The 26,474-nt window shown below is 47.4% G+C and overlaps 3 protein-coding genes across 3 annotated transcripts in view; 1 reads left to right on the top strand and 2 right to left on the bottom strand.

Annotated features, from left to right (window-relative positions):
- The window catches only part of CLCN6 (chloride voltage-gated channel 6), a 38,606-nt gene extending 23,183 nt beyond the window's left edge, over positions 1-15,423 (top strand). Inside the window, exons 17-23 of the mRNA XM_083514639.1 lie at positions 565-671; positions 800-986; positions 1,259-1,416; positions 3,741-3,897; positions 4,787-4,894; positions 7,478-7,603; positions 9,901-15,423. Coding sequence (XP_083370765.1) covers positions 565-671; positions 800-986; positions 1,259-1,416; positions 3,741-3,897; positions 4,787-4,894; positions 7,478-7,603; positions 9,901-9,981 — 924 coding nt within the window. The 3' untranslated portion in view covers positions 9,982-15,423. The remainder of the gene's footprint in view (positions 1-564; positions 672-799; positions 987-1,258; positions 1,417-3,740; positions 3,898-4,786; positions 4,895-7,477; positions 7,604-9,900) is intronic.
- Positions 1-26,474, bottom strand: part of LOC310712097 (C-type natriuretic peptide 1-like) — a 132,811-nt gene that overhangs the window by 77,859 nt on the left and 28,478 nt on the right. The gene's annotated exons all lie outside the window — the stretch shown is intronic.
- Positions 17,234-25,869, bottom strand: LOC310712094 (natriuretic peptides A-like). Its single transcript, XM_083514765.1, has 3 exons — positions 25,664-25,869; positions 20,125-20,454; positions 17,234-18,117 (listed from the first exon to the last, which is right to left on the bottom strand). The coding sequence occupies exons 1-3, from the start codon at positions 25,757-25,759 to the stop codon at positions 18,112-18,114; spliced, it is 432 nt and encodes a 143-aa protein (XP_083370891.1). The 5' UTR covers positions 25,760-25,869; the 3' UTR covers positions 17,234-18,111.

The following is a 26,474-nucleotide window of genomic DNA, read 5'->3' on the forward strand; positions in this document are numbered from 1 at the left end:
CTTTAAAGGTAAAGGTACCCCTGCCCGTACAGGCCAGTCGTGTCCGACTCTAGGGTTGCGTGCTCATCTCGCTCTATAGGCTGTGAGCCGGCGCCATCCGAAGACACTTCCGGGTCATGTGGCCAGCGTGACAAAGCTGCAGCTGGCGAGCCAGCACCAGCGCAGCACACGGAAACGCCGTTACCTTCCCGCTATAAAGCGGTACCTATTTATCTACTTGCACTTAAGATTGCTTTCGAACTGCTAGGTGGGCAAGAGCTGGGACCGAACGGCGGGAGCTCACCCCGCCGCGGGGATTCGAACCGCCGACCATACGATCAGCAAGTCCTAGGCACTGAGGTTTTACCCACAGCGCCACCCGTGTCCCTAGGGGTCCTTTACCTTATATGAGATCTAAAGGGAGCCGCAGCCAGCAGTCTGGCCATTGTGGAAACCAATGGAGGTTTCCGAGTTGTCTCCAAGGTCTGCCCCATGTAGAACGCATTGCAGTGATCTAATCTGGAGGTTTTTCTCCTGTGTGTAGGAGCTTGTCGTACCAGCTCCTCCTCATCCTCCTCTTTCCAGGTAGCCAAATGGACTGGAGACCTCTTCAACAAGGGTATCTACGACATCTACGTCAACTTGCGAGGGGTGCCGCTTCTCGAGTGGGAAACCAAGGCAGAAATGGACAAGTCAGTCCCCGATCTCAACAATCTTTAAGTTGTCCTGTGTGTCCTGTGTCAAAATTGCTTGCTCTGTGTGCATGTGTGTGTGTGTGTGTGTGCAACTCTCAAGCCTGCTTCTTTCTGATGTTCCCCAGGCTGAGAGCCAGCGACATCATGGAGCCCAACCTGATGTACGTTTACCCCCACACCCGGATCCAGTCCCTCGTGAGCATCTTGCGCACGACGGTTCACCACGCCTTCCCGGTGGTGACCGAAAACCGGGCGTACGAGAGGGAGTTCATGAAGTGGGACCAGCTGATCAGCAACAACATCAAGTTCAAGGTGGGTTCTGGCACGGAGTCCCTTGTGGGGAACGAATGGAGTGCTTTCCTTGAGTATGGCAGCTCCTAGATCTTTGGAACTCCCTGCCCATTGGTATGAGGCAGGTTGGACTAGAGGCGTTCCCTTACAACTCTACAACTCGCATGATTCTATCTCGTGGTATTAATTCCTCGGCCACCCAGTGCCTGGGGGAAGAGCAATGTCTTTCAAATTCCTCTTGGAAGTCAGTAACGATGGACGTGATGAAACAGTGGTGGTTTATTTTTTGCCAGAAATCCAGCATCCTCACGCGGGCCGGCGAGCAGCGTAAACGCAGCCAGTCCATGAAGTCCTACCCATCCAGCGAGCTTCGCAACGTCTGCGACGACCACATCGCGACGGAGGAGCCTCCGGAGACAGAGGACATGTTGCAGCAGATGCTGGAGCGCAGGTGAGCAAACACAGAACGGGACGGGATGGGGGGGGGCATCTTTTTCAGGCTGAGTGCAACATTCCTTTAAAAAATTATTTGGTTTTCCAAATCAAAGTTTTGCAGTCAAGAGATATACAACATAAAAACAAGATTCCAAGCAATCTCCTCGACTTCCCTTTGTGGGTCCTTTTATTAATCCATTTCCTCCTGGTGGCACTGTGGGTTAAACCACAGAGCCTAGGACTTGCTGATCAGAAGGTCGGCGGTTCAAATCCCTGCAATGGGGTGAGCTCCCGTTGCTCGGTCCCACCTCCTGCCCACCTAGCAGTTCAAGAGCACGTCAAAGTGCAAATAGATAAATAGGTACCGCTCTGGTGGGAAGGTAAACGGTGTTTCTGTGCTTTGCTCTGGTTCACCGGAAGCAGCTTAGTCATACTGGCCACATGACCCAGAAGCTGTACACCGGCTCCCTCGGCCAATAAAGCAAGATGAGCGCCAATACCCCAGAGTCAGCCACGACTGGACCTAATGATCAGGGGTCCCTTTACCTTTTACCTGCATCTTTTATGACAATCCAAGTCTTTTATCTCTCCATTGTGTCCAAAACTCACTCTTAAACTACAACTGATATTCCAATCCTACTAACAACTTTAACTGTTCACGATGGTTTTTAAGATAAGTTATAAATTCTCCCCATTCCTTATTAGAATTTTGGTCTTCCTGATTTCTGACTCGTCTGGTCATTTTAGCCATTTAGGCATAATCCACTTGATCTGCCATTCTTCTCTGGTATGGACTTTATCTTCTTTGCATCTCTGGGCCAATAACATCCCTGCAATGTATCCCGTGGTCGCATACATAAATAGTCCTTGCTGCTCCTTTGGGATTTCGGCACCTAGAATTCCTAAAAGGAAAGCTTCAGGTTTTTTAAAGAAAATGTTAAACTTTTTTTCAACTCGTTATATATCATTTCCTAAAATCTTTTACTACCTTACATTTCCGCCACATATGATAAAAGGTGCCTTGAGTGTAATATTTCAACCCAAGCAGCCCCCTGGGGCTCTGGCATGCCAGTGGTGGGCGGGGCTGGAGGTGGAAGTGGGTGGAGCAATTTCTCCTGCACGCAGCAAACTAGCATTTACGCACACACTTGCATACCCTTCTCTATCCCCCATCCGGGCAAACGAGGCATACAGAGTTCCAGGACTCGCTCAGGCCAGACAAAAGCATCAAGGGGGGGGGCGGGTGAGGGGTGTGGCCTCTGGGAGAGAGAGGGCTTGGCCTTGGGGAGAGCCCCACATGCAAGGCTTGGACGTCAGGTCCCCGCCTCTGATGGAAGATGTACAGTCAGTTCTCAAACGCCTTGGTACTCAAACAACTTGGAACCCAAACACTGCAAACCTGGAAGTAAGTGTTCCGGTTTGCGAACTCTTTTCGGAAGCCGAACATGCTCCGTTTTGAGTGTTAGGCTTCCGATTTGAGTGTTACGCTGAGGTCTGTCTGTTTTTGCTATTTATTTTGCGTTTTTGCGGCTCTTTTTGTTTTGTTTTTTTGACACTGTGGAACCCAGTACGGCTACTGATTGATTGTGTGACTGCAGTACAGTGGTGCCCCGCAAGACGAATGCCTCTCAAGACTGAAAACTCGCTAGACGAAAGAGTTTTCCGTTTTGGAGGTGCTTTGCTAGACGAATTTCCTATGGGCTTGCTTCCTGCGGGGTTTTTTCCTTTCCCCCCTTTTTTCTAAGCCGCTAAGCCGCTTATCAGCTGATCCGATCAGCCGATAAGCCGCTAATAGCGCTAATAGCGCTAATCCGCTAATCTGTCAATGGGCTTGCTTCGCAAGACGAAAAAACCGCTAGACTAAGAGAATCACAGAATCGATTCTTTTCGTCTTGCGAGGCACCACTGTACATTGTTTATTGCTTTCATTTTATGGATCAATGGTCTCGTTCAATAGTAAAATTGATGTTAAATTGCTGTTTAAGGGGTTGTTTTTAAAAGTCTGGAACAGATGAATCCATTTTGCATTACTTTCTATGGGGAAGTGTGCCTTGGTTTTGGAACGCTTTGGTGTTGGAATGGACTTCTGGAACAGATTAAGTTTGAGAACCAAGGTACTACTGTAGTCTAAAGCATCTAGCTGGTGCCAGGCCGGTGAGTTTTTCATCTCAACGCCAGGTACTTAGGGAGCTAGTAAAAGCGTGCAAATGTTTCAGGAGCTGACTGGCCTGAGCCGGCCCCTTTTTCCTGCAGGCACCCCTGCAATCCATCTCCAGAATGGCTTGCTCAATAATTACCTGTATGTTACCTGATCGACTCTTCCCCCCCCCCCCATCCCAGGTACACCCCATATCCTAACCTTTACCCGGACCAGTCACCCAGCGAAGAGTGGACCATGGAGGAGCGATTCCGGCCCCTGACCTTCCACGGCCTCATCCTGCGCTCGCAGCTGGTCACCTTGCTGGTGCGAGGAGTCTGTTACGCAGAGAATCAGTCGGTGAGTCAGTTCCGCTTATTGGATTACTTGGGCCTGCGAACGGCTTGGGGCGACATTATTGTGTAGTGTGGAAGAGACCTTGCATCGACAGCGTCCCTGACAGAGATGTTCCCTTCTCACCTGCACCTGAAGGGAAAAGATCCCCATGTTCCTGGCCCCCCCCCCCAGTGGATAGTTGTCCTTTTTTTATTCAAACGATTAACATTTTTTATTGAGTTTCCCAAGAAAATTCCTCTCCTGTCCTGCCTTGATATGTTTGAAACATCCATAGAGGACAAATAGAACCCAAATTTAATCTTAAAAGAGCTGTTCTTTTTTTCAGCTCATTGGGAGTAGCTTATGATTGATGTGTGTGCCTCCGCACTGCATAATCTGATTTTAACTTTTTTATGTACAGTGGTACCTCTGGATGCGAACGGGATCCGTTCCGGAGCCCAGTTCGCATCCCGAAGCGAACACAACCAATTCGCTGCTTCCGCACATGCGCGTGACATCATTTTGAGCGTCTGTGCATGTGTTAGCGGCGGAACCTGGAAGTAACGCACTCCGTTACTTCCGGGGTCGCCGGGGAGCGCAACCCAAAAATATCCATCCCAAAGTATATTTAACCCAAGGTGTGACTGTAGTTTTATTGTACTGTTATTGGTACACTGTTCTGATTTAGTTATTTATTTAATCAACAGTGGTATGTACATATTTTTACAAATAAGTGGGGATGACTCTTCTCATTCAAAGATCAGAAATTCCCTTCCAGGACTCTAGAGGACAGTGGTCCTGCCCCAGCTTCCCTTGCAGTAGAAATTCACAGTCCAGGATTTCCTGTTCTCCTCCACTTTTGATACGCCGTAGGATTTGATCTGTGTCCGCCTGACTGAGATTTGCCTTCCAGAGCACCAGCCAGCCTCGCCTTTCGTACGGCGAGATGGCGGAAGATTACCCTCGCTATCCCGACATCCATGATCTGGACCTCACGCTTCTGAACCCCAGGATGATTGTGGTAAGGGATGGATGGCGGCCAACAGATTGAGGTTGAATCCTGACAAGACAGAAGTACTGTTTTGGGGGGACTGGAGGCGGGCTGGTGTGGAGGACTCCCTGGTCCTGAATGGGGTAACTGTGCCCCTGAAGGACCAGGTGCGCAGCCTGGGAGTCATTTTGGACTCACAGCTGTCCATGGAGGCACAAGTTAATTCTGTGTCCAGGGCGGCTGTCTACCAGCTCCATCTGGTACGCAGGATGAGACCCTACCTGCCCGCAGACTGTCTCGCCAGAGTGGTGCATGCTCTGGTTATCTACTGCTTGGACTACTGCAATGCACTCTATGTGGGGCTACCTTTGAAGGGGACCCAGAAACTACAACTAATCCAGAATGCGGCAGCTAGACTGGTGACTGGGAGCGGCCGCTGAGACCATATAACACTGGTCCTGAAAGACCTACATTGGCTCCCAGTACGTTTCCGAGCACAATTGAAAGTGTCGGTGCTGACCTTTAAAGCCCTAAACGGCCTTGGCCCAGAATACCTGAAGGAGCGTCTCCACCCCCATCATTCTACCTGGACACTGAGGTCCAGCTCCAAGGGCCTTTTGGCGGTTCCCTCCCTGCGAGAAGTGAGGTTACAGGGAACCAGGCAGAGGGCCTTCTCGGTGGTGGCACCCGCCCTGTGATAAGCCCTCCCACCAGATGTCAAAGAGAACAACTACCATACTTTTAGAAGACATCTGAAGGCAGCCCTGTTTACGGAGGCTTTTAATGTTTGATGTGTTACAGTATTTTAATATTTTTTTGGAAGCCGCCCAGAGTGGCTGGGGAAGCCCAGCCAGATGGGCGGGGTATAAATAACAAATTATTATTATTATTATTATTATTATTATTATTATTATTATTATTATTATTAGAAGGTGTGCTTGCACAAATTTGTGGAGTGTCAGGCTGTCAATAGCTACCAGCCACAATGGCCGTGCTCTTCCTCCACAGCAATGCATCTGAATACCTGTGGCTGGAAACCAGAGGAGGAGAGAGGGCTCTTGCTTGCGAGTTTTCCATTGGGCCACAGAATGCTGGACTAGATGGGCTATTGCGTTAGATGGTACCAAACACCAAGCAAATTGGCAAAAATGTATAAATCTAAATCAAATACAGTGGTGCCCCGCAAGACGAATGCCTCGCAAGACGGAAAACTCGCTAGACGAAAGAGTTTTCCGTTTTGGAGGTGCTTCGCAAAACGAATCTCCTATTGGCTTGCTTCGCAAGACGACAATGTCTTGTGAGTTCCTGCTGTTTTTTTTTCCTTCCCCCCCTTTTTCCAAGCCGCTAAGCCGCTTATCAGCTGATCCGATCAGCAGATAAGCCGCTAATAGCTCTAAACCGCTTATCAGCTGTTCCGATCAGCAGATAAGCCGCTAATAGCGCTAATCCGCTAATCCTTCAATGGGCCTGCTTCGCAAGACGAAAAAACCCGCTAGACGAAGAGAATCACAGAACAGATTCTTTTCGTCTTGCGAGGCACCACTGTAAATGTTCCCCGTTTTGTTTATCTCTCTGGGGAAGCGGCTTCCACAAGCGGACTGGTAGATTCCAGCAGTGGAAGGAAATGGGACAAAGAACTAGCTGGCTGGTAAACACATAAGAACATAACAGGAGCCCTGAAGGACCAGGCTAGTGGACCATCTAGTCTATCATCCTGGGGGAGACTCACAAGCAGGACTCAAACCCAAGAGCCCTCCCCCCCCCCCGAAAATGATATATCGATGGTATCTAACATGGAGTAAACTGGCAAGAGTGTATAAATCTAAATCAAAGAAGTGTTGGAAATGTAAAGAGAAAGAAGGTTCTTTTTATCATATGTGGTGCTCTTGTGGTAAGGTTAAAGCTTACTGGGAAATGATATGTAACGAAATGAAAAGGGTGTTTAAAATAACCTTTGTAAAAAAAAAACACCCAGAAGCTTTTCTTTTGGGAATTCTAGGGACAGAACTACCTAAAATGTATAGAAACTTATTCATGTATGCTACTACAGCGGCAAGAACGTTACTTGCCCCAAAGTGGAAAGAAGCAGAAGTCCCAGCAAATGAAGAATGCATACAAAAACTTATGGAATATGCAGAAATGGCAAAACTTACTGGAAAAATAAGAAATCAAGATAACAGTTTTTTTAAATAAAAGAATGGAAATAGTTTATTGAATAGTTGCAGATAAATTATAAACAGATATTGGCAGGATTATTGTAATAACCTGCAGTTTCATAAGAGTATATATTTAGAGAAGAAGAATAAATGAGCAAATTAAGTTACCGTAATTTGGATATGCAGACGATATTAAAAACAAATTTAAGGAACCGCAGAAAGAGGGGGAAGGAAATCAAGTTTTGAAATGTCAGAATGATTCTAAAATCAGTGAAATGTATAAACTTGAAAAGTACAAAATTGAAAAAAATACATAAACAGGCAAAAATAATAATAGATGGGCTATTGGTCTGATCCAGTTGGCTCTCCTTAGCTTATTACAAAAGTGCTTCTTTCTGCATTATTGCTGGGTTGCTTTTGATGATCTTCCCCCATGTCTGCTTAACTCCTCTGGCAGGACATCACGCCTTACATGAATCCCTCCCCTTTCACGGTTTCGCCGAATACTCACGTCTCGCAAGTCTTCAACCTCTTCCGGACGATGGGGCTCAGGCATTTGCCCGTGGTGAATGCTGTGGGGGAGGTGAGTTTAACCTGTACATACTGTCTTTGGGAAGAATTTTGCAACTGGGGCTGGGTGTAACTTTTCTCCCACTACTTCCTCTCCCACCTAGTTAGGTTTGTGCCAAGAGTTTAAAATCCAGAGGCCGCCTTGCTGGAGAATCCAGAGCAGGCATCCTCAAACTCAGCCCTCCAGCTGTTTTGGGACTACAAATCCCATCATCCCTAGCTAACAGGACCAGGGGTCAGGGATGATGGGAATTGTAGTCCCAAAGCAGCTGGAGGGCCAAGTTTGGGGGTGCCTGATCCAGAGCTTTAAGGCAAATGTGTCTGCCTAATAACCACCACTAGATGTTGCTGTGCTCCTGAACAAACAATCCCAACATACAGTGCAGAGCATAGGAGGGCCAGTTTGTAGTATGCCGGGCTATCGGTGTTTCCCAAACTTGGGTCTCTGGCAGCTTTTGCACTACACTTCCCATCATCCCTGACACTTTGTCCTGCCAGCTAGGGATGATGGGAGTTGTAGTCCAAGAACAGCTTGAGACCCAAAGTTTGCAAAACCCTGGGCTAGATGATCCTGGCATAAACTGCTAGCAGATGTATGGAGGCAAAAGTCTGGGTGGCTCTCCCAAGGAGTGGGTCCCCCACGTGGGCAGTTCTGCCCCATGGGGGTTGGTGGGATTACCAAGGGGGTTGCCGGAGGTATAAGTGGCTATCAGACTCTGAAACGCTGGTACCTTTAGATCAAGCTTATCAATGTTGTTGAATAAATTAAACAAAATATATTTTATTGGATTTTGAGTAAATGTGCAATTAACTGTTTTACTGTGTTGCTATCTTCCTTAGTAGGGATGCGGGTGGCGCTGTGGGTTAAACCACAGAGCCTCTTGGGCTTGCCGATCAGAAGGTCGGCGGTTCGAATCCCTGTGACGGGGTGAGCTCCCGCTGCTCGGTCCCTGCTCCTGCCAATCTAGCAGTTCGAAAGCACGTCAAAGTGCAAGTAGATAAATAGGTACCCCTCCAGCAGGAAGGTAAACGGCATTTCTCTGCGCTGCTCTGGTTTCGCCAGAAGCGGCTTAGTCATGCTGGCCACATGACCCAGAAGCTGTATGCCGGCTCCCTCGGCCAATAAAGCGAGATGAGCACCGCAACCCCAGTCGGCCAACACTGGATTTAACGGTCAGGGGTCCCTTAACCTTTACCTTTATCTTACTTAGGGGGTCATGCAAACCACTATTCTGAATAACGCTTTTTTATACCACAATACACTAGGTTATCCTGCAATGAACTAGCAGGTGTTTGGAGGCATAAGTCTGCCTGTCTTCTGGGTCTTTTGAGCTGCAGTTCCTACCAGCCTCAGCCAACATACCGTATTTTATGCTCTATACGACTCACTTTTTCCCTCCTAAGAAGTAAGGGGAAATGTGTGTGCGTCTTATGGAGCGAATGCAGGCTGCGCAGCTATCCCAGAAGCCAGAACAGCAAGAGGGATTGTTGCTTTCACTGCGCAGTGATCCCTCTTGCTGTTCTGGCTTCTGAGATTGAGAATATTTTTTTTCTTGTTTTCCTCCTCCAAAAAATAGGTGCGTCTTGTGGTCTTATAGAGCAAAAAATACGGTAGTTCAGATTCATGGAGGGAGGGCCAGATGCATTTACAGTTGTACCTTGGAAGTCAAACAGCTTAGTTCCCGAACGATTTGGCTCTCGAATGTCGCGAACCCAGAAGTGACTGTTCCGGTTTGCGAACTGTTTTGGGAAGCTGAATGTCTGATGGGGCTTTCGATTGGCTGCAGGAGCTTCCTGCAGCCAATCAGAAGCTGCGCTTTGGTTTTTGAACGTTTTGGAAGTTGAACGGACTACCGGAACGGATTCCGTTCGACTTCCAAGGCAAAATGTTCTTGCACTGGCAAATTAGAACTTCCGTGTTCAGAACTTCCATGTCTGGAGAGTTCAGACCAGGCTCGAGGGCAGCTCTACAGAGAGTGCATTGCAGTTTTCAGGTCATGGGCTGCTAGACTGTTTATTTAATAAAATATATGCATTGCTTGATTGTACAAAAAAATAAATAAAGAACGAAAACCTAAACCAGTTTACAAAGAGAATAAAGCAAAGTTACGGGAAGGCTTGTCTAAACAAAAACGTTTTTAGCAATGGCTGAAAAGAGTGAAGGCGCATGCCTGGTATCAATAGGCAGGGAGTTCCATTGTGTAGATGCTGCCACACTAAAAGATGGACGAGATGGCCTTTGTTCTGATCCAGCCTCCTCCGTAACACTGGTTTACCCTGCCCTCTTTTTCTCCCGCCGCCTCTTCGCAGATCGTTGGCATCATCACGCGCCACAACCTGACCCACGAATTCCTGCAGGCCAGGCTACGACAGCACTACCGGACCGTCTGACCCCTCCGCTCCCGCCTCCCAAGCCGCCGCTTCGGATCCCGCGTGGCCCCCGGCTCACCTTCGTGCACTTTAAAGGCAACAAAAGCGGACCGGCTTCTTTCTCACTGGGGGGAGGCCCCCCAGTGACCTCTCGGGGGGCCGGGAGACTCTGGGAGTTGTGGTCTGAACGCTCGCCGGCTAATCTTAGGGGCTCGCTCACCTGCTGCCCCGATTGGCTTCCGATCGGCATCGTCCCGACATTTCACCGCCCTGCTGGCACGATTCATATCTATGCCATAATCCAGATGGAAGGAACACCTGTCCTTTTCTCCTCTCCTTGCCTTATCCTAAAACCAGGTGTTCACCATCTTGAAAGATTCAGAAGACCAACGCAGCACTTAGCCGCTATATCTCAAGCTTGGGCCAGCAATTTCCTCCTATTTCACATTCGTAGTTTCAGTAAGGCTAAGAAGAAGAGACACTTTTTCTCTCTTTTTTTTTACCGGAGACTCTGGAATTCCCTGCGTAGAATTTTCATTTTCATTCCACTTAACTGCACTTTTGAGTTGTTTTTTTCTCGGCTAGAGGCTGGGATCCTTGATGTTTGGGGGTGGGGAAAAGTCTCCACTTGAGTGAATCAAACCCGTGATCCTTAATTATCTTTTTTTTTTGGGGGGGGGGGGAGGTTATAGGTGCATATGGAAGGGAACGAACAATCGTGCCACTAAAAGTAAGTGTATGTTGGGGTGCGTTTGTGTGTGTTAGTGAAAGGCAGCGTTTGCCTCTGTGAGGAAAGCCACATGGGTCAGTTTTGCAAGGGTTTGGCAGCTGGAGCGCTATGGGTTTGTTTGCACTTACAACCCTCCAGGCATTGCTGGACCACAACTCCCATCACCTCTGACCACTGCTGGCTGCTGGGACTTGTAGTCCAGCCCCTGAAGGGAGTCACAGATTCACCAACCCTGCCTTGAAGACCCAAGATGGAACAGGTATGGGCATACAGAACAGATTCAGGTCTCCCAGCTCTCTAAAAGCTTAATTTTTTTAAAGAACAAGTCAGCACCCTAAATTGGAAATTGGGACCTCACATTATCTTTTCCCGGGCCATCTTAGGTTGGCATTGTAGTATGGAAGCTTTAGAGCAGAGGGTTGGAACCGGTGGCCTTCCAGATGTTGGGACTACAACTCCCATCATCTCTGGTCGCAGGGCTGATGGGAGTTGGGAGTCCAGTGGCCTCTGGAGGGCAAAACCCTGCTCTCGAGGGAGAGAGACATTGGGAGTTGAGCTGAACCAGTTTGCCTGAAGGGTTTCCAGTACACAGTAGGCTTGATGGCCGGTGTCGGTTCAGCATCACTGAGAAGAATCTTGCTTGCCTTGCGGGTGGCTGGCTGACACCCTGCTGCAGATATTTTGCAGGGAAAATCAAACTCATTGGTGGAAGTTTCCCCTAATCAAACCCACCGGTGATCGGTGCCCATAATTCCTACCTGTCTCAGCCCCTTAAACTGCCACTAGCTGGTTGCTCCATACCAGGCTGCTGCCACTGTGTAGAAAACCAAACTTAAATATATTTCAGGAGTGTTTAAAGGTTTTCTCCTGCATGCGCTAGGCATTTAGCAGCAATTCCCTAAGCAAACCTGAGAGGGTCGTGTGCATTGGGACAACAGCTCTGTCTCTACAGAGGCGCCAGTTTGCAGCGTGGCCCTGCCATGTCCCCTCAAATCTACCTGTGACACATCTGGTTGGGTTTTTTGACACCCCCACACCCCACGGCAGATCTCCAATCTTTCCCTTCCTCCTGCAAGTGATTGTAAGGACTGCTGGGGAATTCAGTCCTCCGAACAGTAGATTTCCAGGGGTTTCCCTGAGAATTCAGTTTTCATAGAAAGACTTCCCTTTAACTAGCAAGTCTTGAAAAGTTGCAATTGTGACACCCAGTCCAGGACCGAAATAGGTTGGTTTTTTTTGCAAAGGGTGGGTGGGTGGGGGGCTGTCTGCAGCAGTTTCAGGAGCACTTGAGAGAGTTCATGTAATTGCAGAGTCACCTCAAACCAGCCCAGGCCGGTCTGGGGCTTCTCGCAAGCCCCATCTCGGCTGCCCCCTTCGCAGTTATTCCAGCGGACTCCTGCCTCCGTAGGTCCCCCCCCCCCCCTGTTCTTGCTTCTGCTAAATCTCTCCGGTTTGGAAAGGTGACAGCCCTGATGCTGATGGTCTTGATAAAGCACAGTTGTGGAGTGTGGATTTTGCAGGTTTTTTCTTCCCAGGCCGAACAGCCGGAGAGAAAATGCATTCCAAGAAAGGAACCCCTACAGCTCTGCCTGCACACAAAAATAAAACAAAATCCTCCTTCCATGTCACCCCACCTGTTAAAACCTGTTCTGTGCCACAAGGCAGGCAGGGAAGGAATCACGCCGAGCGTCTCACCCCATCACAACCTTGTCGGTGTCTTTAAAACCAAAACGTGGGCTGTCTCCAATGTTAGTTTTACTTACAATAGTCCTCCTGAAATTAATAAGTTCCGGCCTGTGAATTTCAGTGGGTCTACTCTCAGCTGGATGCAACCCCTGTGTTTGTGGACCCCTCCCTCTTTTAAACCATTCTGTGCCGCCAGTGACGCTAATTCAGGCATCTCAGTTTCCTGTCTTCCGAAATTATATGTTTGGGCTCCCGGGGTATAGCTGGGGGGTGGGACACAAAAATTGCCTGGTTTCGAGTTCTGATTTCATCTCCTTGAACCAGGAATTAAGGGTGTGTGTGTGTGTGTGTGTGTGTGTGTGTGTGTGTAAATGTGCAATGTGTGTTTACAATGTGTAAAGTCTGTCTCTTCATAGCTCTTTGTGATTGTGTGGTGGTGCGTGTGGTTTTTTTTGTTTTTTTTAAGGGACAGAAAAATCAGAACCAGGCCCTCCTCTCTGTCCCTCTAAATCCATTGAAAGACCAGCTGTTTTCTGCTTCTCAGACCCACTGCTTTATTCCTTTGACCCCTTGAGGAAGAAGGAAGGAGGGCAGTCCACATCTTTAAACCTTAATTTGGCCCTGGCATTTTCTGGTTGCAGCAGGTATCAGCTCAGCTCTGCAAACCACTTTTTAAAATTATTATCTATCTCTCTCTCTCTCTTAGCTGGGGCATAATCAACTTTCTTCCTAAGCCTTTGTCCTTGACGGCAACTACTACTCTTAAATTGCTAAGCTCTTACAAAAAAAAAAAAGTTGCCACAAGTTTGAACCCCTCTGTAACTTATTGATCTGCAAGCCGTGTTAAAAAGTGGGAGAGTTGAAGATTTCATTGCCACCAAATGACAAGTCTGTGGTTTGTTGGGGGGCATGTGTGATTTTTTTGTGCTGCCCCCTTGTGAAAGGGGAGGGGCAGCCTCCCCCCCCCGAAGTCCAGCAGCCTGGCACCTAACAGCCGCGGCATCGTTGACATCTTGACTTAACAGCCAGTTAAGTGAGCTGCTTTGCCACTTCTCTGCAAAGCTTGCCCAGAACGTGTCGGGTTTTTTTCCTTCACTGCGATCTCGTAAGATGTCGAACCAATTAAGGACTGTCTTCCCCAACTCCCCAGAGCTGTTGGCTCGAAGGAGCTTGACAATACATTTCTGTGTTTCGAGCCGATTTATTTGTTTTTGGCATCCTGGCGATGCCCAGATCAAGTGCTGCTTCATTTCGAAACCTAAAATTGCCCCAGTGGCTTTAGGACTCCTATCCTGTGGAGTGTCAGCTATCCTGACAGGGCAGCTGTGCTCTCTCTGTCTCTCTCTCTCTCTAAGGGATCTTTCCTCTTCTCTATCATGATGAAAAGTTCCACTGTTCCCGCACATGCCGACAAGGGGCTTGTTAGCGGAGCTAAGATACAGAGCTTCAGCGCATCTCGGTTTCTTGCTAGGTGATGCTCCTGTTCTCATTGCTGGGCTTCTCGTGGGCTTGAGATTGCTGAGATTTTTGTGCAGGGGGAATTTTGTGGGTGGGGGGTTGTAGGGTGTGTGTGTGTGTTTGGGTCTGGGGGGGGAAAGGGGTATATCATGATGGTGTGCATTTGTTGGGGTGCGTGGTAGGGGAGGGGCATGTGAGTTTTTGCTCCCACGCTGTTGTCCAAAGAACCATAGCTTAAGTTCCTGAGCTGGGCTTGGTTCCAGCCTATTCACTTCCCTCCGATAAGACACCCATTCCTTGTCTCTTTACTTTCAGGTCGTGCCTTCTGAGTCTATTCAACCATGCTTTTAAAAAGGGGTGTGTGTGTGTGTGTGTGTGTGTGTGTGTGTGTAACCCATGCAACAATGGCTTTGTGTTCCTATGTTACCAGGGGGAGTCTTGAACGGATGGAATCTATGCCGATTAATGCCTGCCACCGCCGAACTCTGTGGCCTCTGCAGTTCACTGAGGTGTGGGCATGTCTTGCCTTTAGTTAGACGCACATTTTAAAAATGCGCGTAGCCCAACATCCACACACATTTGGCGCTGACCACTTCCCACCACCGCCAAATGCCTCTCATCCAGGACAAAGCAACAGGAAGGGTTTTGCTTTCCTGGGTCCCTCCCGAATAATTCTGGGAGCATCTCATCCCCTTCAACTCTTTCGTTTTTAAAGGAGGAGGAAGCGGGCAGAATCTTTACTCAGTGCTTTTCATTTTGCGAAGTTAAGCTACAGGGGAGAAAAGGGTTTATCACAGATGTGGGGAAGCTTTGCCCCCCCCCCCCCGATGCTAACAAACTGTAAGCCCAAGCAAATGGCCAGGGATGATGGGGAGTTGCTGTTCAGCAACCGCCTGGAAGGCCAGAGGTTCTTCACACCTGGTTTGCCCAGAAAGCAACACTTTTGTCCCACGTTGCAAGGGGATTGTTTCCATCTGGCTGATTGAAAGTCAGTGATGCAGACTTGCTAGCTTCCCTGTCTCAAATGTGCCACTCAAACCCTCATTTCCGAAATGGTCGCCCCAGACTGCTTGAGGTCTGCTGATGGCTTGGCCAAAACCCACCCCTTCTCTCTCCACGCGCCCCCCCCCCCCGGTCAAGCCTAGACTCCCAAACAGACACAAGGCCCTTAAACCCTCAGATCAGTGTTAAGCTTGAGCCCAGGGCAGAGAAATCTGGGGCAAATATTCATGCGTTCTCCTTTTCACTGCCCGCTCTGACCTCTTAAACAGTGTTAAATTGCCATATCAAGGCATAACCCCTATCTCGTTCCTCCATGTCGCAGTGCATTCCCCTGGTAAACCCTCTCAATGTTTTCTTCCTCCAATCTAATTTGTGTTTATTTTTCCCCCTGAGGGGAGTGTTTGTGACCAAATGATGGGAATTAATTCTGTTGTGTATATAATTTTTATTTTTTATTTTTTTAAAAAATGAGTGAGATAATTATTATTATTATTATTATTTGTATTTGACCACCTGTAGTGTTTAACCATGGCCATCCTCTTTGTTTGGGGGGGGGGAAGAAAGAAAATAAATTAAATTCCTCCCGTGCCTCTGTCTTCAAGGATCTTTTGTGATGACTATTTCCTTCTGTTGTGCATCACCTTTCTAGTTGCTTGGCTTCCTTCGGCCACCTGGACATAGAAGAGAGCAGTAGCTCAGTTGCTTAGAGCAGTGTTTCCCAACCTTGGGCCTCCAGCTGTTTTTGAACTACAATTCCCATCATCCCTGACCACTGGTCTTGCTAGCAAGGGATGATGGGAGTTGTAGTCCAAAACAGCTGGAGGCTCAAGGTTGGGAAACACTGGCTTAGAGCACCTGCTTTGCATTCAGAAGCTCCTGGGTTTGATCCCTGGCAGATGGAAAACCTTGCGAGCCTCGGCCAGTCAGCGTAGAGAATATTGAGCCAGATTGACTCATGGTATGACACCACTTCCCATGGTTCTGTTTAAATCAGCCTGTTACCTGGAGCCATGAGGACTAGAATCTTGTGTTACATGTTAGCAGAAGGACCATAGCTCAGTTGTAGAGCACCTGCTTTGAACATAATGGTGCATGCTCTAGTTATCTCCCGCTTGGACTACTGCAACGCGCTCTACGTGGGGCTACCTTTGAAGGTGACCCAGAAACTACAATGAATCCAGAATGCAGCAGCTAGACTGGTGACTGGGAGTGGCTGCCGAGACCACATAACACCGGTCCTGAAAGACCTACATTTGCTCTCAGTACGTTTCCGGGCACAATTCAAAGTGTTGGTACTGACCTTTAAAGCCCTAATCGACCTCGGCCCAGTATACCTGAAGGAGCGTCTCCACCCCCATCCTTCAGCCAGGACACCGAAGTCCAGCTCCAAGGGCCTTCTGGTGGTTTCCACCCTGCGAGATGTAAGGTTACAGGGAACCAAGCAGAGGGCCTTCTCAGTAGTGGCACCCACCCTGTGGAACGCCCTCCCATCAGATGTCAAGGAAATAAACAACTATCTGACTTTTAGAAGACATCTAAAGGCAGCCCAGTTTAGGGATGTTTTTAATGTTTTATTGTGTTTTTAATGTTCTGTTGGGAGCCGCCCAGAGTGGCTGGGGAAACCCAGCCAGATGGGTGGCGTATAAATAATAAACTATTATTAAGTTATTATTATTATTGTTTTATTATAGAAGGTCCCAGCTATAATCCCAGGCATCTTCAGGCAGGTCTGGGAAAGGTTTTCCGAACTGGATAGACCAATTATCTGACTTCCAGTGTACCTAATGTGTTGATCTCACATAGCATCCCCTCTCTTTGCCCTAAAAGAAGTCAGAGGGCAGCCAGCTGACTCTGGGAAGTTTGCAGGCGAAGAACAAAGGCAACTCTTTCTCAAGCCATTGGTCCCCAGCACTTGATATTCAGTGGTACACTGCCTCTAATATTGGGTCTCTAATTATAAAACAGGGCTGAGGACCCCTTTTCAAGTTGAGGACCAGATTTCTTTCTTGGCAGCCTGCTGAGGGGCACATGCCAGGGACAGGTGGGCTTGGGGTGAAAGTAAACGGAGCAACAAATGTAATTTTTACCATGTGTACAGTAGGCTGCTTTCTATACTCTTCATCCTCCATTCAGGCAAGCAAGAGGCGTAATCACCATTTAAGGACACATTGCAGCCCAGCAGAAACACAAAGCAGGGTCTGTAAGGGGCGTGGCCTGAGTAGAATGGGGTGTGGCCTATTTGGAGAGGGGTGTGGCTTGGGGAGAAGCATTCCAAGGACCAGGTGAAATCTCAGGAAGAGGAGTCTCGTATCACTCCCAACCCTGAGGTCTTTTTACCTGCAGTCGCCAGAGAACACAGGTATATACAGGCAAGTAATAATACAAGGGTTGCGCGGATTTTGTCACTGCAAATGCACCATTTAATGCAGCGGTTAAAACAGCAAACAGCAGGAAATGGGCCTGGAATATTGGGCAGGGGGCGTCCTTTATGAAAAATCAGCCATGGCAGCTGTTGCAAGAGGCTCTTGAGAAAATAACGGGCATAGGCTCCCTGTCTGAAACCCTAGAGAGCTGCTGCAAGTCCGTGCAGGCAATACTGAGCAAAATGGACCATTGGCACAGCTCCTATATTCTGTGCTGGGGGGAAGCAGTTTGGCATGTGACACAAGGAGAAGGAAGGCTCAGATGTTTCCACACCTACAAGCTTTTCTCAACCTTAGGATCTCAGATATTGTTGGGCCACGGTGTCCATTAACCCTGACCATTAACCATCCTGGCTAGTGGGAACTGGCATCCCAACATCTTCCGGCGAGCCACTGCCAAGTTGTGGGAAATCCTGTGTGGGAACAAGGCAGTTCCGGGGCTTGAGAGACCAGGCAAAAAGATATGTGGTCCCTTTCCATGGTGCTGAATCCCTTTTATATCCCTGAACAGAGCAAGGGCGTCCAAGTTGCCGCTTTTGATCGCATGCGTTTGCGGAAATGAAGCCAATTCGTGTTACAAAGCAGGGGGAACGTCCAATTTCCCTCCCTCCCAGTCCTGAGAGCTTGCAGTGGGCTTACAAGTAGAACCTCATCGCCTTCCATCCTTATCATGATCTCTGGGAACTAAGTCATGGTGAAAGTGCCGGTGAATTGTCCGCATGCCAAGGAAGTTGTGCATTCTTTGATAGGAGTAGTCGGGAGTGCCTTAATCAGGTGCCATGGGAGCAGGGGAAGGCTGGGGAGTTGGTTGTCGTCGAAGACAGAAGATGGAGACGGTGGTTTGCATCAGCTTCAGTTCTGCGAGAAGGGAGAGAGAATAAAAGAGCAACATTTATTACAAAGCCAACTAGGAGCGACAGCACCGTGTTGAAGCAGAGTTGTCTGTTACCATGGAGTGTGGCAGGGGTGGGGATAAGCCCTGGAGTTGGGAGAGTTTATAAGTTAAGACAGGAAAAGAAATAAATTGATGGGCAGGAAAGCATCATGAAATGATAGACTGGGAAAATCTTTTCTACCCTCCCTCAAAACTGCCTTTTGACAGTTATCTTGCAAAGCACTCCAGGATCCGACTCATTTTTGCTATTTTAAAGCTGTCTGGCTTTCCCCCATTATTGTCTATACCATTATTGACTCTACCACTTATTATTATTATTATTATTATTATTATTATTATTATTATTATTATTATTACTATTACAGTGGTACCTCGGGTTACATACGCTTCAGGTTACAGACTCCGCTAACCCAGAAATATTACCTCGGGTTAAGAACTTTGCTTCAGGATGAATACAGAAATCGTGCTGTGGCGGCGCAGCGGCAGTGGGAGGCCCCATTAGCTAAAGTGGTGTTTCAGGTTAAGAACAGTTTCAGGTTAAGAACAGACCCCTGGAACGAATTAAGTACTTAACCTGAGGTACCACAGTATTATTATTATTATTATTATTATTATTATTATTATTATTATTATTACCCAGCCACTCTGGGCAGCTTCCAGCAAAATATTAAAATACAATATCTGTCCCCAATGGCATCTCCAGCCAGAAAGACACTCTGACTGAAATCTCAGAATGCTGCTGCCAGCCTGTGTAGGCATCATTGCACTAGATTGACCAATGGGCTGACTCGATGTCAGGCACCTTCCTGTGTTCCTAATCCCTTACCCGGTTCCTGTTACAACCAAGTCTGGTCAAGGTCCCTGTCCTGTCCAGCCTCTGGCCGAAGCAGTTTTTTTTAAAAAATTGCTTTTTATTAAATTTTTCACAAACAAAAATACAACAAAATAAAACAATCTTTTACAGTCATCATTTTATGTCATCTTATTTACACTGCGTATATTCACGCCCAGACTTCCTTCCTTCCCGCTTCGGTTTTCTTAAAATATGTCTTCTCTTGTAGATTCTTATTCATCTTCCATACACATCACAGGATTTAGATCAACCCTGCTGTAGTCTTTAAACTTCTACAGTTAGATCTTATATATGCCACAAATTTACCCCACTCTTCTTCAAACTTTGTCCCTTTTTGGTCTCGAATTCTGTAGGTCATTTTAGCTAATTCTGTATACTCAAAAAATTTAGCCTGCCATTCCATTATTGTTGGGGTCTCCTGTAATTTCCATTTTTGTGCTACCAGTATTCCAGCTGCTGCAGGAGCATATTGGAATAATTTATGGTCCTCCTTCTTAACTTCCTCCCCTATGATCCCTAATAGAAAAGCTTCCGTTTTTTTCGGGAATGTATACTTAAAAAGTTTCTTCAGTTCATTGTATATTAAATCCCCCCCCTTTTTTTTTCATCTTTTCACACTCCCACCACATGTGGTAGAGATCCCCATCTTTTACTTTACATTTCCAACAGGCTCAATTTATACATTTTGGCCAATTTAACCGGGGTGATATACCACCGGTACATCATTTTTCCTAAATTTTCTCTTGAGGTGGAGCATGCTGTAAATTTCATACCTATGTTCCATAATTTAACCCATTAGCCGTATTCAATATTATGGGCTGACTCGATGCCAGGCACCTTCCTGTGTCCCCTTACTGTGTAAATCATGTTGGATAACTAATAAACAAGTGAATAGCTATTGCAAAGTGCTCCCCCAATACACAAAGGGCTTTAGCTCAGAGCTAGATCACCTGCACTGCATGCAGAATGTCACAAGTTCAGTCCCCAATGGCCTCTCCAGCCAGAAAGACACTCTGCCTGAAATCTCAGAATGCTGCTGCCAGCCTGTGTAGACAACATTGCGCTAGATCGACCAATGGGCTGACTCAATGTCAGGCACCTTCCTGTGTTTCCTTACCCGGTTCCTGTTACAGCCAAGTCCGGTCGAGGTCCCTATCCTGTCCAGCCTCTGGCCGAAGCAGCTTGAGGACCTTTGCAGGCTGCGGGGAGAGTTGAAAAGGGCTCTCAGTTTGTTCCTTGCAGCCGCCGGCTCTCTTGCCTCTGGCTGCTCCCAGCTGCTGGGACCAAAGGCACCTTCACCCTGCGGCCTTGCGTATTCGTTGTCCCAGGTGGCATAAGCCTGGGAAACATCTCTGGCTGTTTCATCGTTCGGTTCGTTCAATCCTTGACCGAGCTCCAACTCCTTTCCTCCAGATTCAAGTCTGTCTTCCAGGAGCTCCAGAAGGGCCTGGGAAACAGGAGTGGGGAGGGGAAGAGAAGAAGAACCATAGAATTGGAAGGGATCATGAGGGTCATCTGTGGGATGCCGGTGGTGCTGTGGGTTAAACCACAGAGCCTAGGGCTGGCCGATCAGAAGGTCAGCGGTTCAAATCCCCACAACGGGGTGAGCTCCTGTTGTTCAGTCCCTGCTCCTCCCAACCTAGCAGTTCGAAAGCACGTCAAAGTGCAAGTAGATAAATAGGTACCACTCCGGCGGGAAGGTCAACGAAAGCGAGATGAGCACCGCAACCCCAGAGTCGGCCACAACTGGACCTAATGGTCAGGGGTCCCTTTACCATTACCTAGTTTCTTCCCACAATCTTGCGCACACTTCTCTTTGCTCCATCCAGGCAAACCAGAAACATTATCAGGGTTCGAGGGCACAGAGGGACCTGGAAGGCCGAATATATTTTATTGGATTTTGAGTAAATGTGCAATTAACTGTTTTACTGTGTTGCTATCTTCCTTAGTAGGGACGCAGCTGGCACTGTGGGTTAAACCACAGAGCCTAGGGCTTGCCGATCAGAAGGTCGGTGGTTCGAATCCCCGTGACGGGGTGAGCTCCCGTTGCTCGGTCCCTGCTCCTGCCAACCTAGCAGTTCGAAAGCACGTCAAAGTGCAAGTAGATAAATAGGTACCACTCCAGTGGCAAGGTAAACGGCATTTCCGTGTGCTGCTCTGGTTGGCCAGAAGCGGCTTAGTCATGCTGGCCACATGACCCGGAAGCTGTACGCCGGCTCCCTCGGCCAGTAAAGCGAGATGAGCACCGCAACCTCAGAGTCGGCCACGACTGGACCTAATGGTCAGGGGTCCCTTTACCTTTACTATGAGGGTCTTCTAGCTCAGCCCCACTGCAATGCCGGAATCTTTTTGCCCGATGTGAGACTCGAACCCACAACCCTAAGATAGAGTGTCTCACACTCTACGGACTGAACGATTGCAAAAACAAACAAGCAGAAGTTAGACTCCTGTGCAGGAGGGACTCTGTAGTGCAGACACAGAGTACCTGCTTTGCATGCAGAAGGTCCCAGGCTCAACTCCCCGATGGCATCTTCCGGTAGGGCTGGGAAAGATTTTCTGCCTGAATCCCTGGAGAGCCGCTGCCAGCCAGGGCAGACAATACTGAGAGGGTGAACCCAAGGGTCTGACTCCACTTTAGGCAATTTATAAAAATCTTTCCTATGTTCTTGTGTTAGATCTGTCTTAATTTGCGGCTGATCTGGTAAAATTCGAAAAAACAATAAAAACGATTTGGCCCACAAAACGGAAAGAAATACATTTACTTTACAGTAATTGAATAATTGAACTTTGCTTTTTTATAATTTTTATTAAATTTTCTGTTTTACAATTTAAGATACTCGTTTTACATCCTTAAGAGATCAATGACTTCCCTTCTTCTCTTTCCATGGTTCATTTTACATATCACAAATCCCTGCATATTTTACAAAAATCTATACTATTCAGTATTCCATTACTGCATCCATCAAAACTTAATTACACTGTTGAATTCTTATTTATTTATTTATTTACCGCCCTATACCCGGGGGTCTCAGGGCGGTTCACAAAATAATGCTTAATGCTGCCAGCGTTTTCAGCTGTACACAATTATTTCCCATATATTCAATAAGCGTTTTCTTTAAACATATGTTCTTCTAGTCCTGTTATTCTACATGTAAAATCTGCAAGCTGCGCATATCAGTTTAAGTTGCCATTCTTCTTTAGTTGGGACCTCGCTCGGTTTCCTTTTGGGGGCTCACAAAACACGAGCCGCAGTAGTAGCCTACATAAATAAGCTTTTTTGACACCTGGGAATTTCAGTCCGAATTTATTAAGTCCAATGCACTAAATAATTGAACTTTTCAATGCATTGGATTTAATAAATTATTTTCTGTGCTCTTTGAAGTTAAAGCATCCCCTTGATAATTTCTACCTGGTGGGGAATCGAACCTGGAGCCTTCCACACACAAAGCAGGTATGGCTCTTACCTTAACACCCAGGAACCTAGGAAGCTAAAAAAGGTAAAGGTAAAGGGGCCCCTGACTATTAGGTCCAGTCGTTGCGGCGCTCATCTTGCTTTATTGGCCGAGGGAGCCGGCGTACAGCTTCCGGGTCATGTGGCCAGCATGACTAAGCCGCTTCTGGCGAACCAGAGCAGCGCACGGAAACACCATTTACCTTCCCACCAGAGCGGTACCTATTTATCTACTTGCACTTTGATGTGCTTTCGAACTGCTAGGTTGGCAGGAGCTGGGACCGAGCAACGGGAGCTCACCCCGTTGTGAGGATTTGAACCGCTGACCTTCTGATCGGCAAGCCCAAGAGGCTCTGTGGTTTAACCCACAGCGCCACCAGCGTCCCTGCAACCTAGGAAGCTACCTTGTACCAAATCAGACCCTTGGTTCGTCTAGCTCAGGGGTCTGCAGCCTTTAAGACGAAAAGAGCCACTTAGTCCCGTTTCCGAAGAAAAAAAAACTGTGGGCCACAAAACTCGTCATTATAAAAACAACTTTTTTGTCACTTTTTTATTATTTCTTTGTTTGACCCCTCAGAATTACTCCTCCTCATAGAAATAAACGTTAAATTAACAAGTTACCTTTTTGTGTGTGTGTGTTCTTCACTCCCCTTCAAAACAGTGACCAGCGTACATGCCCCCTTTCAATGCAGTGACCAGTGTACATGCCCCTTGCAATGTAGCGGGCGGGAGGGCGGGAGGGCGGGACGGTGCGTGACTAACGCACGCACCGCCCCCATGCGACGTCACAGCCAGTACAGTGCCCGCCACAGTGGGGAGTGTCAGGGCGCACAATGCGCCTCCTCCCCTCACTAGTATCCGCCCCAGAGCCGCGGCAAAGGTGTAAAAGAGCCACATGCGGCTCCGGAGCCGCGGGTTGCAGACCCCTGATCTAGCTCAATACTGTCTACACTGACTGGCAGTAGCTCTCCATTGCTTCAGAGGGGTGACATTCCCATTCTTACCTGGAGATGCCAGAGAATGAATCATTCTGCAATGATTCAAGGGTAGAAGAATCTAGTTCATTGAGGTATTGGTTGCTTTATATCCCATCTGTCCTCCAAAAGCTCAAGGAGGCATGTACGGTTTCCCTGCTCCCTGTATTGTCCTCTCAACAGCCCTGCATAGTAGGCCAGGCTGAGAGCTGGTGATGTGGTCCAAGGTCGCCCAGTGAACTTCATGTGGCTGAGTGAAGATCTGAACTCTGGTCTCCCAAGTCCTAGCTTGGCACTCTGAACTGCTGGACTGCGCCGGGTTGCAGCCAACAAAGTTTTACCGTGAATAGACCCTCTGAAATTAATGGTCTTAAGACGTTGGACTGGTTATGTTGTGCGGATGCCTGATTGTCGTCTTCCAAAGCAACTGCTCTATTCCGAACTTAAAAATGGAAGGCGTAATGCTGGTGGTCAGCAAAAGAGGTTTAAAGACCCTCTCAAGGCAAATCTAAAATAATGTAGGATAAACACTGACAATTGGGGAACACTGGCCTGCAAGCGCGCCAATGGGAGAACAGCCTTGACCAAAGATGTCATGGGCTTTGAAGACACTCGAACTCAGGACACAAGGGAGAAATGTGCTAAGAGGAAGGCATGCTTGGCGAACCCTCACCGTGATCAACTCCCGCCCAGAAACCTATGTCCTCACTGTGGAAGGACGTGTGGATCCAGAATTGGCCCCCGCAGTCACTTACAGACTCACTGTTAAAAATGTGTTTATGGAAGACAATCTTACTCGGCTACGAGGGATCGCCAAAGAAGAAGTAGCTGTTATTAAGATTCAAAATAATTATAATTATATTGGAAGACACAAGATCTACCCGCCCTGGAAGAATGGCAGATGAAGGTGATGGACTACATGGAATTGGCAGAAATGACTGGCAGAATCCGAGATCAGGGAGAAGAGGTGGTGAAAGAAGATTGGAAAAAATTTAAAGACTACTTGCAGAAATACTGTAAAATTAATGAATGTTAAAGAGATGTTGGATTGAAAACAATGCGGTATTGGTAAAAAGATTAACAAGAGTATGTAAATATGGATTGATAATGGTGGAAAATATATATTTATAATAGGTTAAGATGTTGAGCAAGGACAAATGACAGAGGGTAAGGACTTGCTGAATTAAATATCTGAACTGGAATACAGAAAGGGAGGTGTGAGGAGGTCAGGAAACTAGTAAATGAAGTATAAGATATGAAAATATTTCTTTCTTTCTTTTTCTTCTTTTTAACTGTTTTTTATTTTGCATTTTTCACGTGTTTTGTTTTTGTATATTTGTAGCTCTTTTTTCTTTTATTAGGGTTATTCTTTGTTTTCATTTTTTGTTTAAACTTTGAAACTCTTTATTGTTTGTAAAATTCTAATAAAATATTATTTTAATAATAATAATAATAATAATAATAATAATAATAATAATAATAATAATATTCCACACACACAGATCTCAAGGTGAAGTTCCGAATGCAATAAAAGCAGTTTAGAAACAGCACGGAAAGTAAGGGCAGATAAATTTAAAAACAACACTAAACGGATACCAAATCATTCAGCTGTGGAAGCCCACACGAACAAAGATGGCTTCAGCTGTTTCTGGGAAGTGCAGAAAATTGTGAGTGCCTGTCGTATACTGAACGGGATGCTATTCCATAGAACAGGGGCAGCCACACCAAAAGCCCTGCTCTCAGTTACTGCGGAGCCGGCTGCTGAGATCCATGGAGTGTGCAGGAGAAGTCAGCCCTGCCCATTAACTTCGAGGGGGTCTACTCTGAGTAGGACTAGCATAGGACGCAATCCTTCAGCTCTGTTGTCCGAACCAACCCGAAATTAGAGCCCTGCTAGTCTTCTTCAAACCTCTCCATTCTGAAGGAAATCAGCCCTGAGTGCTCACTGGAAGGACAGATCCTGAAGCTGAGGCTCCAGTACTTTGGCCACCTCATGAGAAGAGAAGACTCCCTGGAAAAGACCCTGATGTTGGGAAAGAAGGAGGGCACAAGGAGAAGGGGACGACAGAGGACGAGATGGTTGGACAGGGTTCTTGAAGCTGCCAGCATGAGTTTGACCAAACTGCGGGAGGCAGTGGAAGACAGAAGTGCCTGGCGTGCTCTGGTCCATGGGGTCACGAAGAGTCGGACACGACTAAACGACTCAGCAACAACAGTCTTCTTCCTCTTACCTTGAGGTCTGCTAGCTCTGAACCGTGGGAAGCTCTGCCTTCGAGTTGACCGCCAATGAAGAACAGGACAAGGAGGAAAGGAATTGCTAATCCCATGGTGTTGGGGTTGGACTAGATAACTCTTGAGGGCCCTTCCAACTCTACGATGGCCACTGATCTCCCTCTCTTCTTCCTTTCTCGGTGCAAACCCTGACGCTCTCCCCATCTTTATATCCCTGCAGGACCAGGAAATGTTAATGGCCAAAGAATGAACCCCACCACATTCCGTCACCCGCACTTGATAAGGGATCTGAGATACGTGGAGGCAGGAGAAGATTCCCTTTTAAAGTGATCTGTGTTGGCCTGACGGGAAGAACTTCTCAGCTCTCATGAAGAGCAACTGGCCAGTTCTCCCTTGTGACACCACATTCCTGTTGACTCAACTGGAGAGGCTTCACACTTCCGAGGTGTGAAAGAAGCTCCAAAGCTTCCTCTCTTAGTTTATCTCTCCCGGGGAAGCGGCTTCCGCAAGCCGACTGGGAGATTCCAGCAGTGGAAGGAAATGGGACAAAGAACTAGCTGGCTGGTAAACACATAAGAACATAACAGGAGCCCTGAAGGACCAGGCTAGTGGACCATCTAATCCAGGGGTCAGCAAACGTTTTCAGCAGGGGGTTGGTCCGCTGTCCCTCTGACTTTGTGGGGGTCCGGACTACAATTTTTTAAAAAAATAATGAACAAATTCCTATGCCCCACAAATAACCCAGAGATGCCTTTTAAATAAAAGCACACATTCTACTCATGTAAAAACACACTGATTCCCGAACTGTCC

The sequence above is a fragment of the Podarcis liolepis genome, assembly GCF_965112155.1.
Source record: "Podarcis liolepis genome assembly, chromosome: 7".
Taxonomy (NCBI): Eukaryota; Metazoa; Chordata; class Lepidosauria; order Squamata; family Lacertidae; genus Podarcis; species Podarcis liolepis.

Coding starts and splice junctions, on each gene's coding strand:
- LOC310712094 (XM_083514765.1), bottom strand. CDS start 25,759: ATGGGATTAGCAATTCCTTTCCTCCTTGTCCTGTTCTTCATTGGCGGT. Junction 20,455..25,663: donor CAGAGCTAGCAGACCTCAAG/GTAAGAGGAAGA, acceptor CCTGTTTCCCAG/GCCCTTCTGGAGCTCCTGGA.